The 17,837-nt window shown below is 36.9% G+C and overlaps 2 protein-coding genes across 2 annotated transcripts in view; both read left to right on the top strand.

Moving 5' to 3' along the window:
- Positions 1–12,837, top strand: part of LOC144545787 (glutamate receptor 2.8-like) — a 75,702-nt gene extending 62,865 nt beyond the window's left edge. The window contains exons 2-4 of the mRNA XM_078294356.1: positions 2,694–2,891; positions 3,457–3,540; positions 11,903–12,837. Coding sequence (XP_078150482.1) covers positions 2,789–2,891; positions 3,457–3,540; positions 11,903–12,837 — 1,122 coding nt within the window. The 5' untranslated portion in view covers positions 2,694–2,788. The remainder of the gene's footprint in view (positions 1–2,693; positions 2,892–3,456; positions 3,541–11,902) is intronic.
- Positions 12,776–15,296, top strand: LOC144545786 (glutamate receptor 2.8-like). Its single transcript, XM_078294355.1, has 4 exons — positions 12,776–13,127; positions 13,592–13,892; positions 14,030–14,433; positions 14,706–15,296. The coding sequence occupies exons 1-4, from the start codon at positions 12,927–12,929 to the stop codon at positions 15,117–15,119; spliced, it is 1,320 nt and encodes a 439-aa protein (XP_078150481.1). The 5' UTR covers positions 12,776–12,926; the 3' UTR covers positions 15,120–15,296.
- Positions 15,297–17,837: the final 2,541 nt, after the last annotated feature.

Raw genomic sequence — 17,837 nt, 5'->3', positions numbered from 1 at the left:
ACTTGGAAACCAAATTTTACATTTTTTGAAATTTTTTTAATATATATTAAGCTGGTTTGAAAACCGCTGATTTCAATGCTGCAGAAATTTACTGAAATCAGCGGTTTTCAAACCAGCTTAATATATAGTAAAAAAATTCAAAAAAATGTAAAATTTGGTCTCCAAGTAGATTATAATTTAGATTAAACATCTAACGGTTTGGATTTGTTGTTTGGACATCACACGGCTAAATATAGCCCTGGCAGCACCTCTGCTGAAATGCTGCCAGCAGCAATTTAGACAGACCCTATATATATATATATATATATATATAATTTTATTTTAAAAATTACCTTATACGAAAACAAGTAAGATAACGGAAAAAATATTATTACTCTTATCCATAACCGATAAGTTAATGAAAAAAAAAATCTTATCTTTTACTGTATTTATATACGATACGAATCAGATAAACAAATAAAAGAAAAGATGGGCTACGGTGAGTTGCGAAGTAAAGCGACTATTTTACTTCACGCTCATATTTTGCTATTTTAAAGTTCAAAACGTCGATCCGAACCATTCATCTTGTTCTCCATATTGAAATGTCCTTGGAGACCAAATTTTACATTTTTTTGAATTTTTTTACTATTTATTAAGCACTTTTGAAAGTCGCTGATCTGATGGTTCAGAAAATTTTACTGTTTTTTACTGTTCACAGCAAAACAGCAATTTTCAAAAATGCTTAATAAATAGCAAAAAAATTCTAAAAAAATATAAAATTTGATCTTCAAGCACATTTCAATATGGATTAAACATTTAACAGTTCGGATCGGTCGTTTGAACTTTCAAAATAAAAATATAGCATGAAGTAAAAAAACATTTTACTTCGCAACTCACCGTAGCCCATCTAATAAAAGAATGTCATGAACACCCCTTCGAAACTCGTGCTTATTCACTCTACACCTACTACCAATGACAATGACAAATGGGCGAGCGACACGCCCGCAACCGTTCATTACATAATAAAAATAGGAATATTATAGGCTTTTAAAATAAAACTAGCCGACAGCCTCGCTATGCTTCGGCAATAATGATTGAGATAACATAGAAAAAACATAATAAGTTGTTTATATAATGTGAGAGAAACAAAATTGTATCTGAACGCAAAGAAAAATAATAAAAACATTGATATCAATGTGGACCGAACGGCTTTAATTAGACATCTTACCGATTTAAGTCTGATGCCTATTGAACTGCCCACCTTCAAGTAGTTTTCAAGGAACAGTAAAATCATATTTAATTGTTCTTCAGATGTCATCGAGGAAAAATGTTCTACAAATAAATGAAACTATATTTTTATGAGAAAAGTTTATATTACTGTGTGAAGTATCAACTAAATGAATATTTTCTATTGACTATTTTTTATGAGAAAGAAATCTTCTACTTCTACAAATAAATGAAACTATATTTATATTACTGTGAAGTATCAACTAAATAAATATTTTCTATTGACTATTTTTTATGAGAAAGAACTAATTTTATTGGTTTTCACAATCAAAATAGCCAAGTATCAAGATATAAATAAAAATAGAAAAGAAGTACCAGGTCCAAATAAATTACAAAACCAGGAATATCTACGAAAATCGGAGCCAACTAATTATCTAGTCTAAGAACTATTAATGGATTTGATATATAATAATTCATAAATCAAATAATAAGAAAAATCTTTATATTTGAACTATACATAACTGATCAATATGAAAAGTTTTGCATTTTTTTTTCTTTCAAAACTATCGTACGTACCACTTGCAAGACGCTTCGAACTGACAAGGCTCAATCGAACTATTTGGCTTGACGTATCCAGTAACGAAAAGTATACCAAATGTGAGTAACACTATTGGTAATCTAACTATTTATTATTATTTTTGCTATTTTTTTAGATTTTTGTAAATGACTCCTTTATATATATGCAAATAATTATTATATTTGTTATTTTTTAAACATCTTTATAAAATCCGAAAAATGTAAAATAAATTGGAAAATATTAGAATTTAATTTCCTATAAAATTTAATATGTAAATTAAATTAAATCATTTGAACCGAAGGTAATGTCTGCTAGTTTTAGTACGTACTTGTTCAGATTAATTGTTCACTAATTAAGTTGCTTGTTTTAATATTTCTATTTTTTTGCCAGCAATTATTGGTTAGTAATTATGTGGTCACATTTTTAGTTTGAATTCTCCGTTTCTAGAATCGTTGAAATGACACACGGTTCAATTTCGACCAAAGCTATATAATTCAGAGTAACAACCTAATTGTAGTCGATTTTCACTATGTATGTATCAAGGAATTGTTTGTAACAGCGGGTATCGTATGTTTACAACAGGATCACTTTTGTCTCTATCTTTTTAGAAATTAGCAGAGGCTCTTTTCTTGGCCCCCAGCAATAATGGAAGCATCACATGACATGTGTCTGTTTTTGGGACCATTTTCAATCCTTCTCTTGATACGTACTAGCTGTGAATATTATATTACACGCCTAGTTGTAACATAAATCTACCTTTCCTTGCTTTACTTTGTCAAAGTAAACTCATGAAATTATAATATATGTGCAGTCTATATATAGATAACATACAGATACTATACTGTACTATGCATAAAAATGGAGACACCAAATGCACTAAAGTTTCTCCTCTACGTCATCTTATTTTCAGTTGTTACAGCTCAAAATTCAAACAAACAGATACCAATCGGAGTTATACTCGATTTGAACACCCTTGTCGGAAAAGTGGCACAAACCAGCATTACAATGGCTTTGGAAGATTTCTACACACTACATTCGAACTATAGTACCAGACTTGTGCTATATACCAGAGATTCCAACAATGACAATGTGAAGGCTACATTAGCAGGTGACTATATGAAACCCCAGAAATAACTACTAACTACTAAGAGGAAATAATTTAATTAATTTGTTTTAAAGACACATTTGGTGGGCTTCAAACTTTCATTACTGGTTGTTTGTTTCATTGGGCAAGATCAGTTTGGATCTGCAGTAAGAACATACCTCAGTAACCATGTTTGGACCTGCAATTGAGTAAACACAGAAAAGCAAAATATATTTAGCATAGTGTTGGTTTTCTTGCCTGAAATACTCCAATTCTGGTACAGCAAATTATGGGGCATTTAAGTTGGTAAAGAGTAAGTCTGTTCATACTTCCACCCCTGTTTATTAAAATGTCCTGATTGTAAACAAAAAATTATCGTATTGTCTTCACACTTGAACAAAATCCCACTGTAAATCTACTCTTTCTTTATCAACAAACCTACAGTAGATCTCTTTCCTTTATTTTAAAATCCCTATAAAATTAGTATCTAAAAAGCTTCTCACAAGCAATCCTCACAATAAGACTGAAGTCATCATTGGACCTCAGCAATCCTATAAAATTAGTATCTAAAATTAGTATCTTCTTGCAGCACTAGACTTGCTACAAAACAATAAGACTGAAGTCATCATTGGACCACAGCAGTCCTCACAAGCTGCCATTGTCTCTGAAATTGGTAATGAAAGTTATTGAAAGTGAAAATTTCTGTATATTCCAATTAACCATTCTGTACAAATATATAGATAAAAGGAAATCTAGAATAGGAAATAACAGCTATTACCTAATTACAGCTATTATTACTATTATTTCTTTCCTTTAACACTCCTCCTCAAGTTGGAGCATATACATCTAACATACCCAACTTGTTACATATACTATCAATGTGTGCTTTCCGAAGTGGCTTGGTTAGAATATCTACGAGCTGAAGATCTGTTCGAACATGACTTAGTTGGATGTATGGAGGGTGCGAAGTTGTGCCTCTGACAAGATCTCGAACAAGGTGACAATCTACCTCGATGTGTTTGGTCCGCTCATGAAAGACCTGATTCTTGGCAATGTGCATTGCTACTTGGTTGTCACAATATAATGTCATCAAACCATCGTGGTGAACACCTAGTTTGTTGAGCAAACGCTTCGTCCACACTAGCTCACAGGAAGTGTTTGTCATTGCACGATATTCTGACTCCGCACTTGATCGAGCCACAACAGTCTGTTTCTTACTCTTCCAGGAAATTAGGTTCCCACCAAAGAAGACACAGAATCCAGTAGTGGACCTTCGACTAGTAGGACAGACTGCCCAATCAGCATCGGTGAAACCTGTTATCCTGTCATGTCCCTGGTCAGAATATACAATCCCTTTCCCTGGAGAACCCTTGAGATACCTGAGGATTCGAACAGCAGCATCCCAATGTGTGGTGCGAGGGTCCGACATGAATTGACTCACAACACGCACTGGATAAGAAATGTCAGGCCGAGTAACTGTCAAGTAATTCAGTTTACCAACCAGTCTTCGATATTTCTCAGGATCATGTAATAGCTCTCCATCTTCTGGCATAAGCTTGGTCTCAGGAACCATCGGCAAATCAACAGGTTTGCATCCAAGCAACCCGCTTTCTGAGAGCATATCTAGTACATATTTCCTTTGACATATGAGAAGCTTGCCACGAGATCATAATACCTCAATGCCGAGAAAGTACTTGAGTTTGCCAAGTTCGGTAATATGAAATTGCTCGCTCAAGAACTTCTTCAAAGTGGAGATCCCGTCATCATCATCACCAGTAATGATGAGATCATCTACATTGAGGAATAAACCCAGGTGGTTGAGTCATATATACCTCCTCCTCAAGGATGCCATTGAGAAAGGCATTCTTGACATCGAGTTGGTATAATGGCCAGTAACGAGTTTCTGCCAGAGCCATACAGATACGAACAGATGCCATCTTGGCAACAAGAGAGAATGTCTCATCATAGTCAATGCCATATGACTGAGAGTAACCTTTGGCAACCAACCGAGCTTTAAGTCGGTGAAGGGACCCATCAGGATGAACTTTAACTATGAAGACCCACTTGCAACCAACAGCTTGTTTACTAGGAGGGAGAGAACAGAGATCCCAAGTTTTATTTTTCCACAGAGCTGACATTTCCTCTTGCAGAGCACTAAACCACCCTGGATGTTGCAAAGCTTCTGTCACATTCTTAGGAACAGAGTAACTGTCAAGACGTGTAGTAAAGGCATGGTGATCGGTGGATAAGGCTGCATAGGTACAAAAGCGATCTATGGGATATCTGGTACATGTGCGTGATCCTTTGCGAAGAGCAATGGGAAGATCATGATTAGAGATATCAAGTGGAGGGCTAAAGGCAGGAATTGATGGAGGGTTAGGAGCTTGTGTAGGGGATGGTGCAGATTCAGTGGTTGGGTCAGATTTGGTGGTTGGATCAGGCTCAGATTCGGTGGTTGGATCAAGCTCAGATTCGGTGGTTGGGTCAGGATAGGTAATGTTACAGGAGAGGCACAAGTCTCATGATCCTGCGTAGTCTGGATAGAGTTAGTATCAACATGGTGTTTCTTACCCCTTCGAGTATATACCTGAGTAATAGCAGGGGCAGGAGGTGTTGATGATCCACCAATCTCAGGAGTTGAAGAAGAACTGATCAGAATATCAGGATATTTCATAATAGACAGGACTGGTGTTGGAGAGGGAGAAGTACCAGACTCAGAATCTAAGTAGTATGGTACATACTCCACAAAAGTAACATAAGATGATATAAAATACTGCCTAAGATTAGGATTATAACATCGATAACCTTTTTGAGTCCCAAAATAGCCTACAAAGATGCATCGTAGGGATTTAGGATCAAGTTTTGTACGGCCTGGTCGGGTATCATACACATAACAGACGTAACCAAAAATCTTAGGTGGAACAAAAAATAAAGGTGCAGACGGGTATAAGATATTATATGGTATTGCACCATCAAGTACAAAAGATGGCATGCGGTTTATCAGGTAACACGCAGTTAGAACTGCATCTGCCCATAAGTGATGAGGAACATGTCCATGAATCATCATTGTACGAGCCACCTCAAGAATGTGTCTGTTCTTTCGTTCGGCTACTCCATTTTGTTGAGGTGTATAAGCACATGATGATTCATGGATGATACCATTATCAGTTGTATATTGCACAAATTCATTTGTAAAATATTCTTTTGCATTGTCACTACGAAGAGTTTTAATAGTAGTATTGAACTGAGTTTGCACAAAAGAACAAAAAGCTGAAAATTTTGCAAAAATTTCTTGTCTAGATTTAATAATAAAAATCCAAGTTGCATGTTCGCGTGAAAGCGCAACGCAAGTTTCGGTACGCTTGGGAGCGTACCTTTTAAAACCGCGGTTACACCTTCCGATTAGGGTTGCAAGTGCACAACCCTATCGAGGAGTATAATCGGGTATCGATCCACAGGGACGGTTCCTTTATCTAGATATTTACTTATCTCGACTAAAGACTAGAAGTGAGAAAAAGGGAGTTTTGGTACTTAATTTTCCTAAAGAATCAACTCAAGCAATCAAACAATGCAATAGAATAGTAAATGTGCAAGGAAAGGTATAAACTGTGTTTTGATTTGGGATAAAAGATGTTTCAAGGGTTTCAGACTTCATCTCTGATTTGCCTCTAGTGGTACGGGTCTTACCAAGTTGGTACGGCTAGGCCGCACCAACCTGGTCCGACCAAGCCGTGTGGGGCTTGGTACGGGTAGGCCGCACCACTCTTGTAAGACCTGTACTGATGTACCAGAACAAAGCTTACAAGTTCGAGTTGATGCATTTCTTGCTGGTACCTCGTATAAAACTCTTGAGAAAGGTTCAATTGACCATACCTAAGGTTCCTAAACCTCAACTCTCGTTTGTTGGTTCAAGATCTAGGTTTTGGAGTCAATTCTTCACCTTCTAGGGTTTCTAAACCTCAACTCTCGTGTTTTGGTCCAGATCCTCTAGTTGATTGATTGGAGATCTAAGGTATCCTCTAATCTGCCAATTAGAGGAGAATTCAACCTTTTGGCTTCAATTCGAACAAGTCTACCTAAAGGGATTGGTTTGGTTGAGAGAAAGCAATGGTCACATGACCTTGTTAGGGTTGATCTACCACTATAGGCACACCATATGCAATCACAGAGAGACAAAGCAATCAAGACAAGCAAATTCACAATCAATTCAATCAAAAGAGTTCATACAAGATCCAAATCAAGAAAAGCAACACAAATCAAGAAAATCCATCTACAAACCCTAGAAACAATGATCTACTACTCACAAGTCATGGATCTGTCCAGAAATACAAGTAAAGAGATAAAGAGAGGCATGATAGAACTAGATCGAAGATCGGGAGTTGAGAAGAGGTTGATCCGTCGATTCTCGCCTCTTCCTCTTCCTTCTTCTTCTCTCCTTGCTCCTTTGCTCTCTTTCTCTGAGCTCTCAATCTGGAATGGAATGGAATCCTCGAAAATGGAGAGATCCCTCGCTTTAAATAGCCTCTGCCAAGATTTGAATTCTGTCAGGCGGCATCTATGTACGGCCCGTACCAAGGTGGTACGGCCAGGCCGTACAAGATGGGAAAGAGGCTGGATCGGCTAAGTCTGGTAAGGGCCGTACCAAGTCTGGTAAGGGCCGTACCAAGTCTGGTAAGGGCCGTACCAAGTCTGGTAAGGGCCGTACCAAATCTGGTAAGGGCCGTACCAAATCTGGTAAGGGCCGTACCAAGCCTGGTAAGGGTAGGCCGTACCAAGTCTGGTAAGGGCCGTACCAAGCCTGGTAAGGGTCGTACCAGGGAGTCCAAAAATGTCGTTTCTTCGTGTATTTTGCTCCAATCCTGCAGAAAACAAACAAACTCTCAGCAGTACCAAATTCTAAGGATATATCAATGAAATGCACATGATTTTGACAATTTAGAACGTGAATTTGGTACGAAATCAAGTCAAATATAGGCTAAATATGCGAGGTATCATTGCACGAGAGAAATCATCCACAAAAGTAACAAAATATCGAGAATCTGATATAGATTTAACTGGACAAGGACCCCATACATCAGAATGTACTAAAGCAAAAATATTGTCAGACCGACTAATGACTCTAGGTAGGTGGGAAGCACGAACATGCTTTCCCTGGATACAGGACTCACAAACTAATTCTGAAATAGACTGAAATTCAGGTCGTATCTTCTTCAACACCTGGAGAGATGGATGCCCCAACTGATAATGAACCACCTTAGCACTCTTATACACAAGTATGCCACTCGCTGAGGTGAACCCTCTATGCAATACAAACCTTTGTCCTTATATGCAGTACCAATCAACCTGTTCGTCCCCAGTTCCTGAAAGGTGCATTTAGTTGGAGTGAAGGTAACTGAGAAATATAGTTGTTTTGTTATTTTGCTCACAGACATCAGGTTTTCAGGAAAAGAAGGGACATATAAGACAGATGATAAGGGCATGTTTTGTGAAATTTGGGTGGATCCAATTCCTTCTATATTACAAGTAGAGCCATTGGCTATTTGGACAGGTGGTTGTGAGGTAGTAGCAAGTCTTGACAGTACACTTTTGTTACCAGTCATATGGTCAGTAGCACCTGAATCAACAATCCATGATGATCTTGATGCTATAAAACAATTGGAAGTCATACTTGAGTGGGCTATAGTAGCCCTCGAAATCTGTGGCTGAGAGGTCATATCGGTAAGAGTGAAGCCCATCTGCTCAAGTCGCTTAACGAGTGTAGCGACTTCATCTGAATTAGAGTGTTCATTAGGTGATTGATCAATAGTCGCCACCTGAGCACGAGGAGGGCGTGGAGAATCCTTAGGGCGCTTCGGGCAATCCCACTTCATGTGACCCCACTCTTTGCAATAATGACACTGCACATTCTTGCCACCACTAGAATTGGAAGTGCCCCCAAATCCTTTTCCTCATTTCACAAATGACTGACCTGTGCCCTTACCTTTATAAGAATTGGCCACCAGTGCTGAGTTTTCAATAATGGGTGATGAAACACTCCCATCAGATGGAAACATCTCCCTCAGAAGATGATACGTGACAGACAGTGATGGTATAGTTGTCTGACCAAGAAGGATCGGTCGTGCTGAGGAGTATCTGGATGACATACTGTTAGTTTATAATAATCTAGAAGTCAATAATACGATAATTTATCATAAAGCTTTGTTCATGAATTGAATGTTTATTTATATATCATTTTGTTGTCTTGAGTATTATTGAATTTATGGATCATTTAGAGTTCATGACTGAAATTGTGAAACTCCATAATATAGATGATATATACTCTTAAAAAGTCACTGACCAAGGTAATTAGCAGGAACACTAATTACCGCGATAAGGTTAGTATGTGGATTAAAAGATGGTTAAGTTTTACAAACCACCTGACACGAGATGTCATTTTAATCACATAGATACATGTTCTAGGAACATGGTATTTGACAGACCCCGAATGAAACATTAAATAGAATTGTGTTCGTGTCATTAATGTTTTCATTCAGTGTCAGGTTCTACAGTATGAGGTATTTATCGTTTCCACTGAGAAATATGTATGTGTGATTGTTATCTAACGTTGTCCGTAAAAAGCAGTCATAACGGTAGCTTTTCCATATGTATAGCTTAGCTGAGGAAGTGATAGTTTACCAAGAATACTATTTGTCCCTCGTATTTTATACGAGCTATAGCATCACTGGGCCCCTTGATAGAGTAAGATTATCTGCTAGCAGTATAATTACAAGAGTAATTATATTTGATAATCTGCTCAAGATCAAGAAAAGATTCAGTTAGCAAGGATGACACACATCTACCTTGAAACTAATCTGATAGCTATGAGACAGAAGAATAGACACAAGTAAATTGTTTACTGGATCGTGATATTGTACAGTACAGCATCATCTGTGTAATTGGATGGTCATGATGTGTTGCCAGATGCCGCTCATGATTATAGAAGTTAAAACAGTTTTAACTCTATTTACCAACATAACACAGATCCTATTGGGTCACACCATATAGGAGTTAATCGGAGAATCTTATTGTGATTGATTATAAATTGGTTATGATCAATAGTAAGATGGTTATAATTAATTATACGTGTTATAATTAAATTATAAATGTTATGTAAAAATAACAAGCAAAAACATTGGTTAATTTATAAACGTGTGTGACACGTTGTATAAAAGTTAACCGGTTAATTTATAAATGTGCCAGACACGTTGTATAAATTACCGAAACAACAACCGCAAGAAAAATATATATAATTGTTCAGAATAATTATACGAACATTGTTTGTGTTCGTGCCGAGGGCATTCGAGTCTTTTCAGATTCGTCCTTATCCGCATGACATGTCATCGATCCTATCCAGATGACACGTCATCGATACCGAAACAAACAACCGCAAGAAATATAATTGTTCATAATAATTATACAAATATTATTTGTATTCGGGCCGAGGGCATTCGGGTCTTTTCAGATTCGTGCTTATCCGCATGACATGTCATTGATCCTATCCAGATGACACGTCATCGATCTTATCCACATGACACCTCACCCCCTAGGTGGCATGCCTTGTCATAGGGGTATTTTGGTCTTTTCACACCATTTTAGAGGCTATAAATAGAGGGGTGCATGAGAGGATTAAAATACTAATTCACTTGTATCGTTTCGTGCAGAATCGAATCGGTATTTTCTCTCTTTCTCGGTTTCTCTCCCAAATAGTGTTTCGATTGAGAAAAGAAAGTTATACGTAGTTGACGTATAATCTTGCGGGTTGTTGTGGAGTATATTTACGGGATCGATGAATAGTGTTTTACCGAATTTCGCGGTATGTCAGTTTTGCATGTTGATGAAACTGAGCAACCGAAAATTCGTGTTTATGGGTTTTCGTCTTTTTCTCGTGAATAGTATTTTTGCAGAATTCCGCAGTTTACGGTATTTCTGGCAGAAGAAATAAACCGCTCTCCGGTTAGTCCTGGTGGATAACCGATAGAGGCATCAGACGTCTGATGCTCCGCTCCGAGTCGATTCCTTCCCTGGTGAGGATCTACTCGCTCGGTCTGCATTCCAACTGTGATATGGAAACAAGGTATAAATATGTTATATTAATCTATTTAATTTGTAAGTAGATTAAAGTTTTAGAAATCAATCATGAAGTAGAGCCTAAACGGGTTTCGGTTAGCACCGCAAAACCCCAACACATACCCCCAATGAATGTGAGAGTATTCAGTCGATCCTATTGTGTGGCTGTGTCTGTACCAAAGGGAAACAATTCCCTCATCTCATCAGATAACTTCTTGAATTTGGTGAAGTACTCAGTAAGAGTTACATCACCTTGTTCACACCTTGCATATGCCTGAGAAACTGCATATGCATGCGCCATGCTTGTCTTTTTTGAATATGTAGCTTTGAGATGATCCCACATTTTCTTAGTAGTTTTGAAGGTGTGAACAGTGGACAAAATATCAGGCTCCATCGCATTCCACAAGATCATGCAAATAGAGCTATCATCAGCTTTTCTATCTTCAGTATTTTGCAATTCTTCTGTTAGATATTTTCCCTTTTGAAGGGAATCTAACCCAGTCTCAACAAATGTGGACCATTGTTCCCAATTAGAACTAGAGAGATTAAGAGGAATTTTCAGTTGTTGTGTAGATATTCGTTGTGTAATCGTGGATACGGTATAAGTAGCAGAGCGAGTGGCATATTCCTTTTCGGGATCAATTTCCATCAGAGCTACAATACAGAACAGAACATCGACTGCTACAGTGCGGAACAATACGCTGCTACAGTGCGGCGCTACAGGGCAGAACAGCGGCGGCTAAGGGTTTTGGTCCAGGCTCTGATACCATGAAAGTTATTGAAAGTGGAAATTTTTGTATATTCCAATTAACCATTCTGTACAAATATATAAATAAAAGGAAATCTAGAATAGGAAATAACAACTATTACCTAATTACAGCTATTACCTAATTACAGCTATTATTACTATTAGTTCTTTCCTTTAACAGGTAACACCAGTCAGGTGCCAGTAATTTCATTCTCAGCTACCAGCCCCACTCTTGCTTTCATGCAATTGCCCTACTTTATTAGGACAACCATAAATGATGCGGCACAAATAAAAACTATTACCTCTCTCATCAAAGCCTATGGATGGCGAAAGGTAGTTACAATCCATGAAGATACTGATTTTGGATGGGGCATTCTCCCCTTCCTTGCTAATGCCCTTGAAGAGATCAATGTGCACAGCCCTTATTGCAGTTTAATATCAAAATTGTCAACAGATGACCAAATCAAGCAAGAACTCTACAAATTACAGACCATGCAAACTAGGGTTTTTGTTGTACACATGTCATCTTCCTTGGGCTCTAAACTATTTTTGATGGCTAAAGAAGTAGGGATGATTGGTGAAGGGTATGTATGGATTATGACTGATGGAGTGACAAACATGGTCTATTCCTTAAATGAAAGTGTTACCAGTGCAATGAAGGGGGCTCTAGGTGTACGGCCATATATACCCAAGACTAACAAGTTGAATTACTTCACAATCAGATGGAAAAGAAGATTCCATGAAGACAATCCCCAAGAAATGTCTAATAAACCTAGCATCTATGCATTATGGGCTTACGATACCATCTATGCAGTAGCAATGGCAGCAGAAAAAGCAGGGGTTCAAAATATCAAAATCAACAACCCTACAGCTCCTCCGCCACTCCATGCCTCTTTGAATGGACCACGACTTCTCGAAGAGATCAGAAATATCAAGTTTCAAGGATTGAGTGGCAACTTTGAGCTAATAAACAGACAGTTGCAGTATTCTTCATTCGAAATAATTAACATTGTTGGAGGAAGGGTAAGAGAAGTTGGGTACTGGCGAGAAGAACAAGGATTATCAAGGGTATTAGATGAAAGCAATAGAACTATTCAACATCAAAAGAAGATTTAAATCCTGTCATTTGGCCAGGGGAAACAATTGTTTTTCCCAAGGGTTGGGAAATCCCAGTTAGTGGGACAAAATTACGGGTTGGAGTAACAATGAGTTCATATCCTGAGTTCATTAAGGTGGAGATAGATCCTGAGACAAATGCAACAAGAGCAAGTGGATACTCAGTTGATGTGTTTGAAGCAGCTGTAAAGCGATTGCCTTATGCACTCCCATTCGAGTATGAACATTTTGGAGTGACTGCGAATAGTTCAGTCAACTACAACGAATTTGTCTATCAAGTTTTTCTTGGGGTATCTCCTTATGATATAGCTTAATAATTTTTTTCAAAAATAATATGATCCTAATCAAGCAACAATTGCTATTACTTAAGTTAAATATGGTTGATGTTTTCTATAACTAATGTATTTCACATCTATGAAGTTAAAGTTTTTCTTCCTTGGATAAGATCAGTAAATCCATTCGAAAACTTAAATTTGTTCATCCAACTGTTAAGACTACTGTATTTCAACTCTCGTGTCATGAATATTTGAGGTATTACATTTTAAGTACCTACTGATAATTACATGTTGCCAATCATCTTTCACCAAACAACGACATGTATATATATCTGTGCTCCATCATCCATTATTTTTGTATTTACTTGCTATAATAGTTAGCCTTTATTTTTTAACTTTTCCCCACTTGTTTTGATCTATTATGATCAATACTTGAAAACACCAAATATCTTTTGACTAAAGATATTGTTGTCTTGCAGAAATATGACATAGTTATAGGGGACATTATAATAAGGTACAACCGTTCTCTCTATGCTGATTTCTCAATGCCATACACCGACTCAGGAGTAGGCATGATTGTGCGAGTCAAGCAAGCTGAAAATAAAAACACATTTATTTTCTTACAGCCATTATCTTTTGATCTATGGCTGGGGAGCTTTTTATTTCTCATCTACACTGGCATCACCATATGGATATTGGAGCCAAAAATGAGGGGCCCCATGAAGAGATCTATATCAAGGCATGTTGGAACTATAGTGCAATTATCCTTGTTTGCATATCGTAAGTTCTTTTATCAGAAAATTTCTCACAATACATAGAGTGGCTTTTTGTTATAAAAATATATATTTATACTCAATCAGAGCTATCCTAAAATTATCAAGTTAGTCACAAGCTAACATATTTGCAAATAAATGTAGAAGAGAAGCTAGAGAGCATCCTATCAAAGATAGTTGCTATTGTGTCCATCTTTGTTCTGCTTATATTGACCTCGAGCTACACTGCTAGTCTCTCGTCGATGTTAACAGTACAACAGCTTCAACCAACAGTAACTGACATCCATGATCTTATAAAGAATGGTGACTATGTTGGATATCAAAGAGGCTCTTTTGTGGAGGGCTTGCTTCAGCAGGTCGGCTTTGACAAAACAAAGATGAAAGTTTACTCCCGTGAAGAATTTGCTGAGGCACTTGACAAAGGAAGTGAAAATGGAGGGGTCACTGCAATCGTCAATACAATACCCTTCATCAAGTTGTTCCTTGCCAAAAATTGCAAGTCATATACAATGGTTGGACCCATTTACAAGACAGCAGGGTCTGGATTTGTAAGTTTAACATTTATTATGTTTATTCATATGGTAGAAACTAATTGGAAGGACATGGTTACACATACAAAAAGTTCATCCCAAAATCAACAACCACCTGTAGTCAATTAATAAGCATGTCTGTGTCTCAGCAGATAAAAACCAAGAGCCGGTATTATTTAACACCATAATCTTATGTACCACTAAGAGCATTCTTTTCATGTTCACTTTGTTCATTAATCTTCAAATTAAGGACACCATATTTACCTTCCTGCACTCCAATTGATGGACAGGCTTTTCCCAAGGGCTCTCCACTAGTCGCCGACATTTCGAGAGCAATCCTCAACATAACAGATGGGGATGAAATAATCCGAATTGAGAAGAAATGGATAGGAGACTCAAACTGCCCAAGCAGCATCACCATGGAGTCAAACAGCCTAAACTTTCTCAGCTTCAGGGGCCTTTTCCTCATCACCGGAGTTGTTTCAACAATCTGTCTACTAATATATGCAACCATGTCATTCTGTAAAAATCAGCTAAAGAAGATTAACATAATGAGCCTCAAAATGAGCACTGATGAGACAATTGATAATGAAGCCTTGCCTTCTATGAACCAAAAGGAAGACCAAGTCAGTGATGCTGTTGGTATATCACCGGATGAAAGTAACAGTGACGGTTCACCAACAAATGCCAACATGATATCATGATCAAAACTTTCAATATAGCTTTTTTTTTTTACGGGTTGTGGCAACAGATCTTAAGCAGCTATGTAAATTAACAAAAGCTTTGGCCAGTTAGATAGTACATATTAATGTGATCGATATGTATCCCAAATTTTTCAGATGAATAGTTCTCATTAGCCAGCCTATAAAAACTATATCCAGTGATTTAACTTTGATTCTCTTTAAACTCAAAGAATCAAAGATGTTGCATAGTTTACTACATTTGCTTTCCTCCTATAATATCCCCTCATTGTCATGATGAATAACATTTAGCCGCAGTGTCCCAGGATACAATGGCAGGATAAACATGCTGAGCACATCCCAACACCATCCAACTGTGTGCAAACTGCAAAGGTGACTGTTACTGGTCAATAAAGCAGACTTTTATGGGGTATAGTTTCTTGATTAGAGCTATAACAACATAATAAGATGCCCTATGACCAATTTGCTTTGCCATTCTTCAAGTGGAAGAGAGAATACACGACAACAACTGAAATGAAGGAAGAGATCCCTTTGTATTGAGCCCTAACAAAAGATTGTTATTCTACAATTGTTGAAGATACAAATGCTGACACACAAATGGATATAAATTGTTAGTGAAAAGTGTATGATTTGCACTTAAGACCTGATATGTTAAACAACTCAAGGAAGTACAAATAAGAAAAAAAATCAATAATGCACAACAGCTACTTGTCCTATTTACATGATTTGAACTTAAGACCTGATAGTCTCTCGATGCCAAAAAACCATACCTGTTTTGTTGAGAAATCAAAGCATCCTTTGTTTCTTCATCAATTTTATTGTCACTGTGAGGTGAGGTTGTGTGCTCTGACAAACTGACCTTGAATCTGGGTTAGAACCACTTTTCGTAGGCTCTAAAACTCTTCTAGAGAGTATAAAGCAGTTTGTTGTCCTGAAATAAGAACATGAAGATTGAGGTTGACATAGAACGGTTCTGAAACCCTAGCTGGGCAAAGCACCAAAGCTTGCTTAATTGCACATGTGAGGGTATTGGGTTCACTAAGTTCATTTAAACAGCTCAATTTTTGTTTATCGCCACAATTTTGGGAACATTTATCACCAATTTTACAGAACACCAATTGTAATCATTTCATAAGTTTATAAATAAGAAACCTGTTTAGATCCATCTCCACTTCTGTTGCATTCAGCATTTCTCAATGCCCAGCAATTGCATATCTAGAAATAAAATCAAATTCAATCCTTTCTTCTAATCTAAATACCAGTCAAAAAAGGAACTTCAAAGTACCTTAGATCTATACTGCCTGAACCCTGAAGCAGCACACCACTTAGCAGCTCCTTCTCTAACGAAGCCTTCAATTCCATAACCCGAATCCCCAATCTCTTGCATTTCTTTTGTCAAACACAAAACCTAGCAAAAAATGTAGTTACTGGGGTTTAGGATTCATTGCTAGTACTGAGGTGAACTTCTTGTGTGGAGAATTCTATCCATTATTGTATAAAAAATGGAGAGAGTGGAGAGACTTCCAATTCAAGCTTAGAGATTGTCAACACTCAACAGTTAATGATGGGCACAATGCATTTGACCAGTAATTAGCTACTGATATGGAAATTGGAAGTTTTATTCAGGAAACTTAAATTTAAATTTCAATAATTTATACCACTATTTGTTTAGCCATGACCTTGGGAGGGAGGGGAGTTGCTTGAATCTTGATAGAGAGAGAAGGTATTGGGTTTTGTCCATACGGTTTGGACACAACTTATCCATAGCCGGCCTAAACAGTGAGATATCTGGATAAAGATTTCAAATATATTAAATTTAAATGATTCCATAAATCTAAACCATCCGTGCGTATATTGGCACGAATCGGACGGTTTTGATCGGGTTTTGGATAGGACTTTGTTTTGAAGCGTCCGCCCGGGATGATCCTTTGGAAGAGAAATTCGTAATGGGCTTGTAGGAAGTATAGACAACCTGCCCATACATGTAAGGCCTACGGGCTATCAGGCCCGTTAAGCTTCTAAAAGACTTCGCCTCTTTTCTCAACAAATTAATTTTTTTAACTATCTTTTCAAAATCCAGAAGTCTGACTACCAGACTAATGTTAGGATGTCACTGTTCAAACTATCAAAATCACTGCTAATTATGACTTTAATTTCAAAATCAACTATCAATACTGATCCGTCTCTATCAATATTAGTTTGAACTTTAATTACTAATTAATTCTTTAATTGGTTACATTTTGACCTAGCTATTATTGGAAGATATGCATATGCAACTTCACTATTTATTTCTCAAGTCATCTAATGCTTCCTTAGGTCTCACTGTGGTTTACAATTACAGTGTAATTTCGCACCTATTATTTTGGAGTGCTGATATTACCACCAAAAAAATTTATTATCGACAAAACAATTGTACTTTTTATGACAATATTACATTCATTATAAGAAACAACATTTAGTCTACTGTGTGAAAGATAATGAGTTCGAAATTCTGATGAGAAATCATTTGTTGTAATAACAATAGTATTAAATAGTTTGGTGACTTGCCCTCCAACTTTTATTCAACAAATATTACATTCATTATAAACTAAAACATTTCTTAGAAAAAGTTTCTCAATTTCCTTAAAAGCAAATTGTATAGAATTTTTTTTTATGTTTCTCAATTTCCTTTTAGTAGAAGTATTTTTTTTTTTTTACTATTGTAAGTAAATTGTATAGAAT

The sequence above is a fragment of the Carex rostrata genome, chromosome 28 (assembly GCF_964058835.1).
Source record: "Carex rostrata chromosome 28, lpCarRost1.2, whole genome shotgun sequence".
Lineage (NCBI taxonomy): Eukaryota > Viridiplantae > Streptophyta > Magnoliopsida > Poales > Cyperaceae > Carex > Carex rostrata.
This window is presented reverse-complemented; position numbering and strand designations above follow the sequence as displayed.

What these genes read in the sequence shown, in the direction of transcription:
- LOC144545786 (XM_078294355.1), top strand. Translation starts at nt 12,927, where the DNA reads ATGAGTTCATATCCTGAGTTCATTAAGGTGGAGATAGATCCTGAGACA. An exon ending in TCTATCAAGTTTTTCTTGGG is followed by an intron (nt 13,128 to 13,591) that starts GTATCTCCTTAT and finishes GTTGTCTTGCAG; the next exon opens with AAATATGACATAGTTATAGG. An exon ending in ATTATCCTTGTTTGCATATC is followed by an intron (nt 13,893 to 14,029) that starts GTAAGTTCTTTT and finishes AAATAAATGTAG; the next exon opens with AAGAGAAGCTAGAGAGCATC.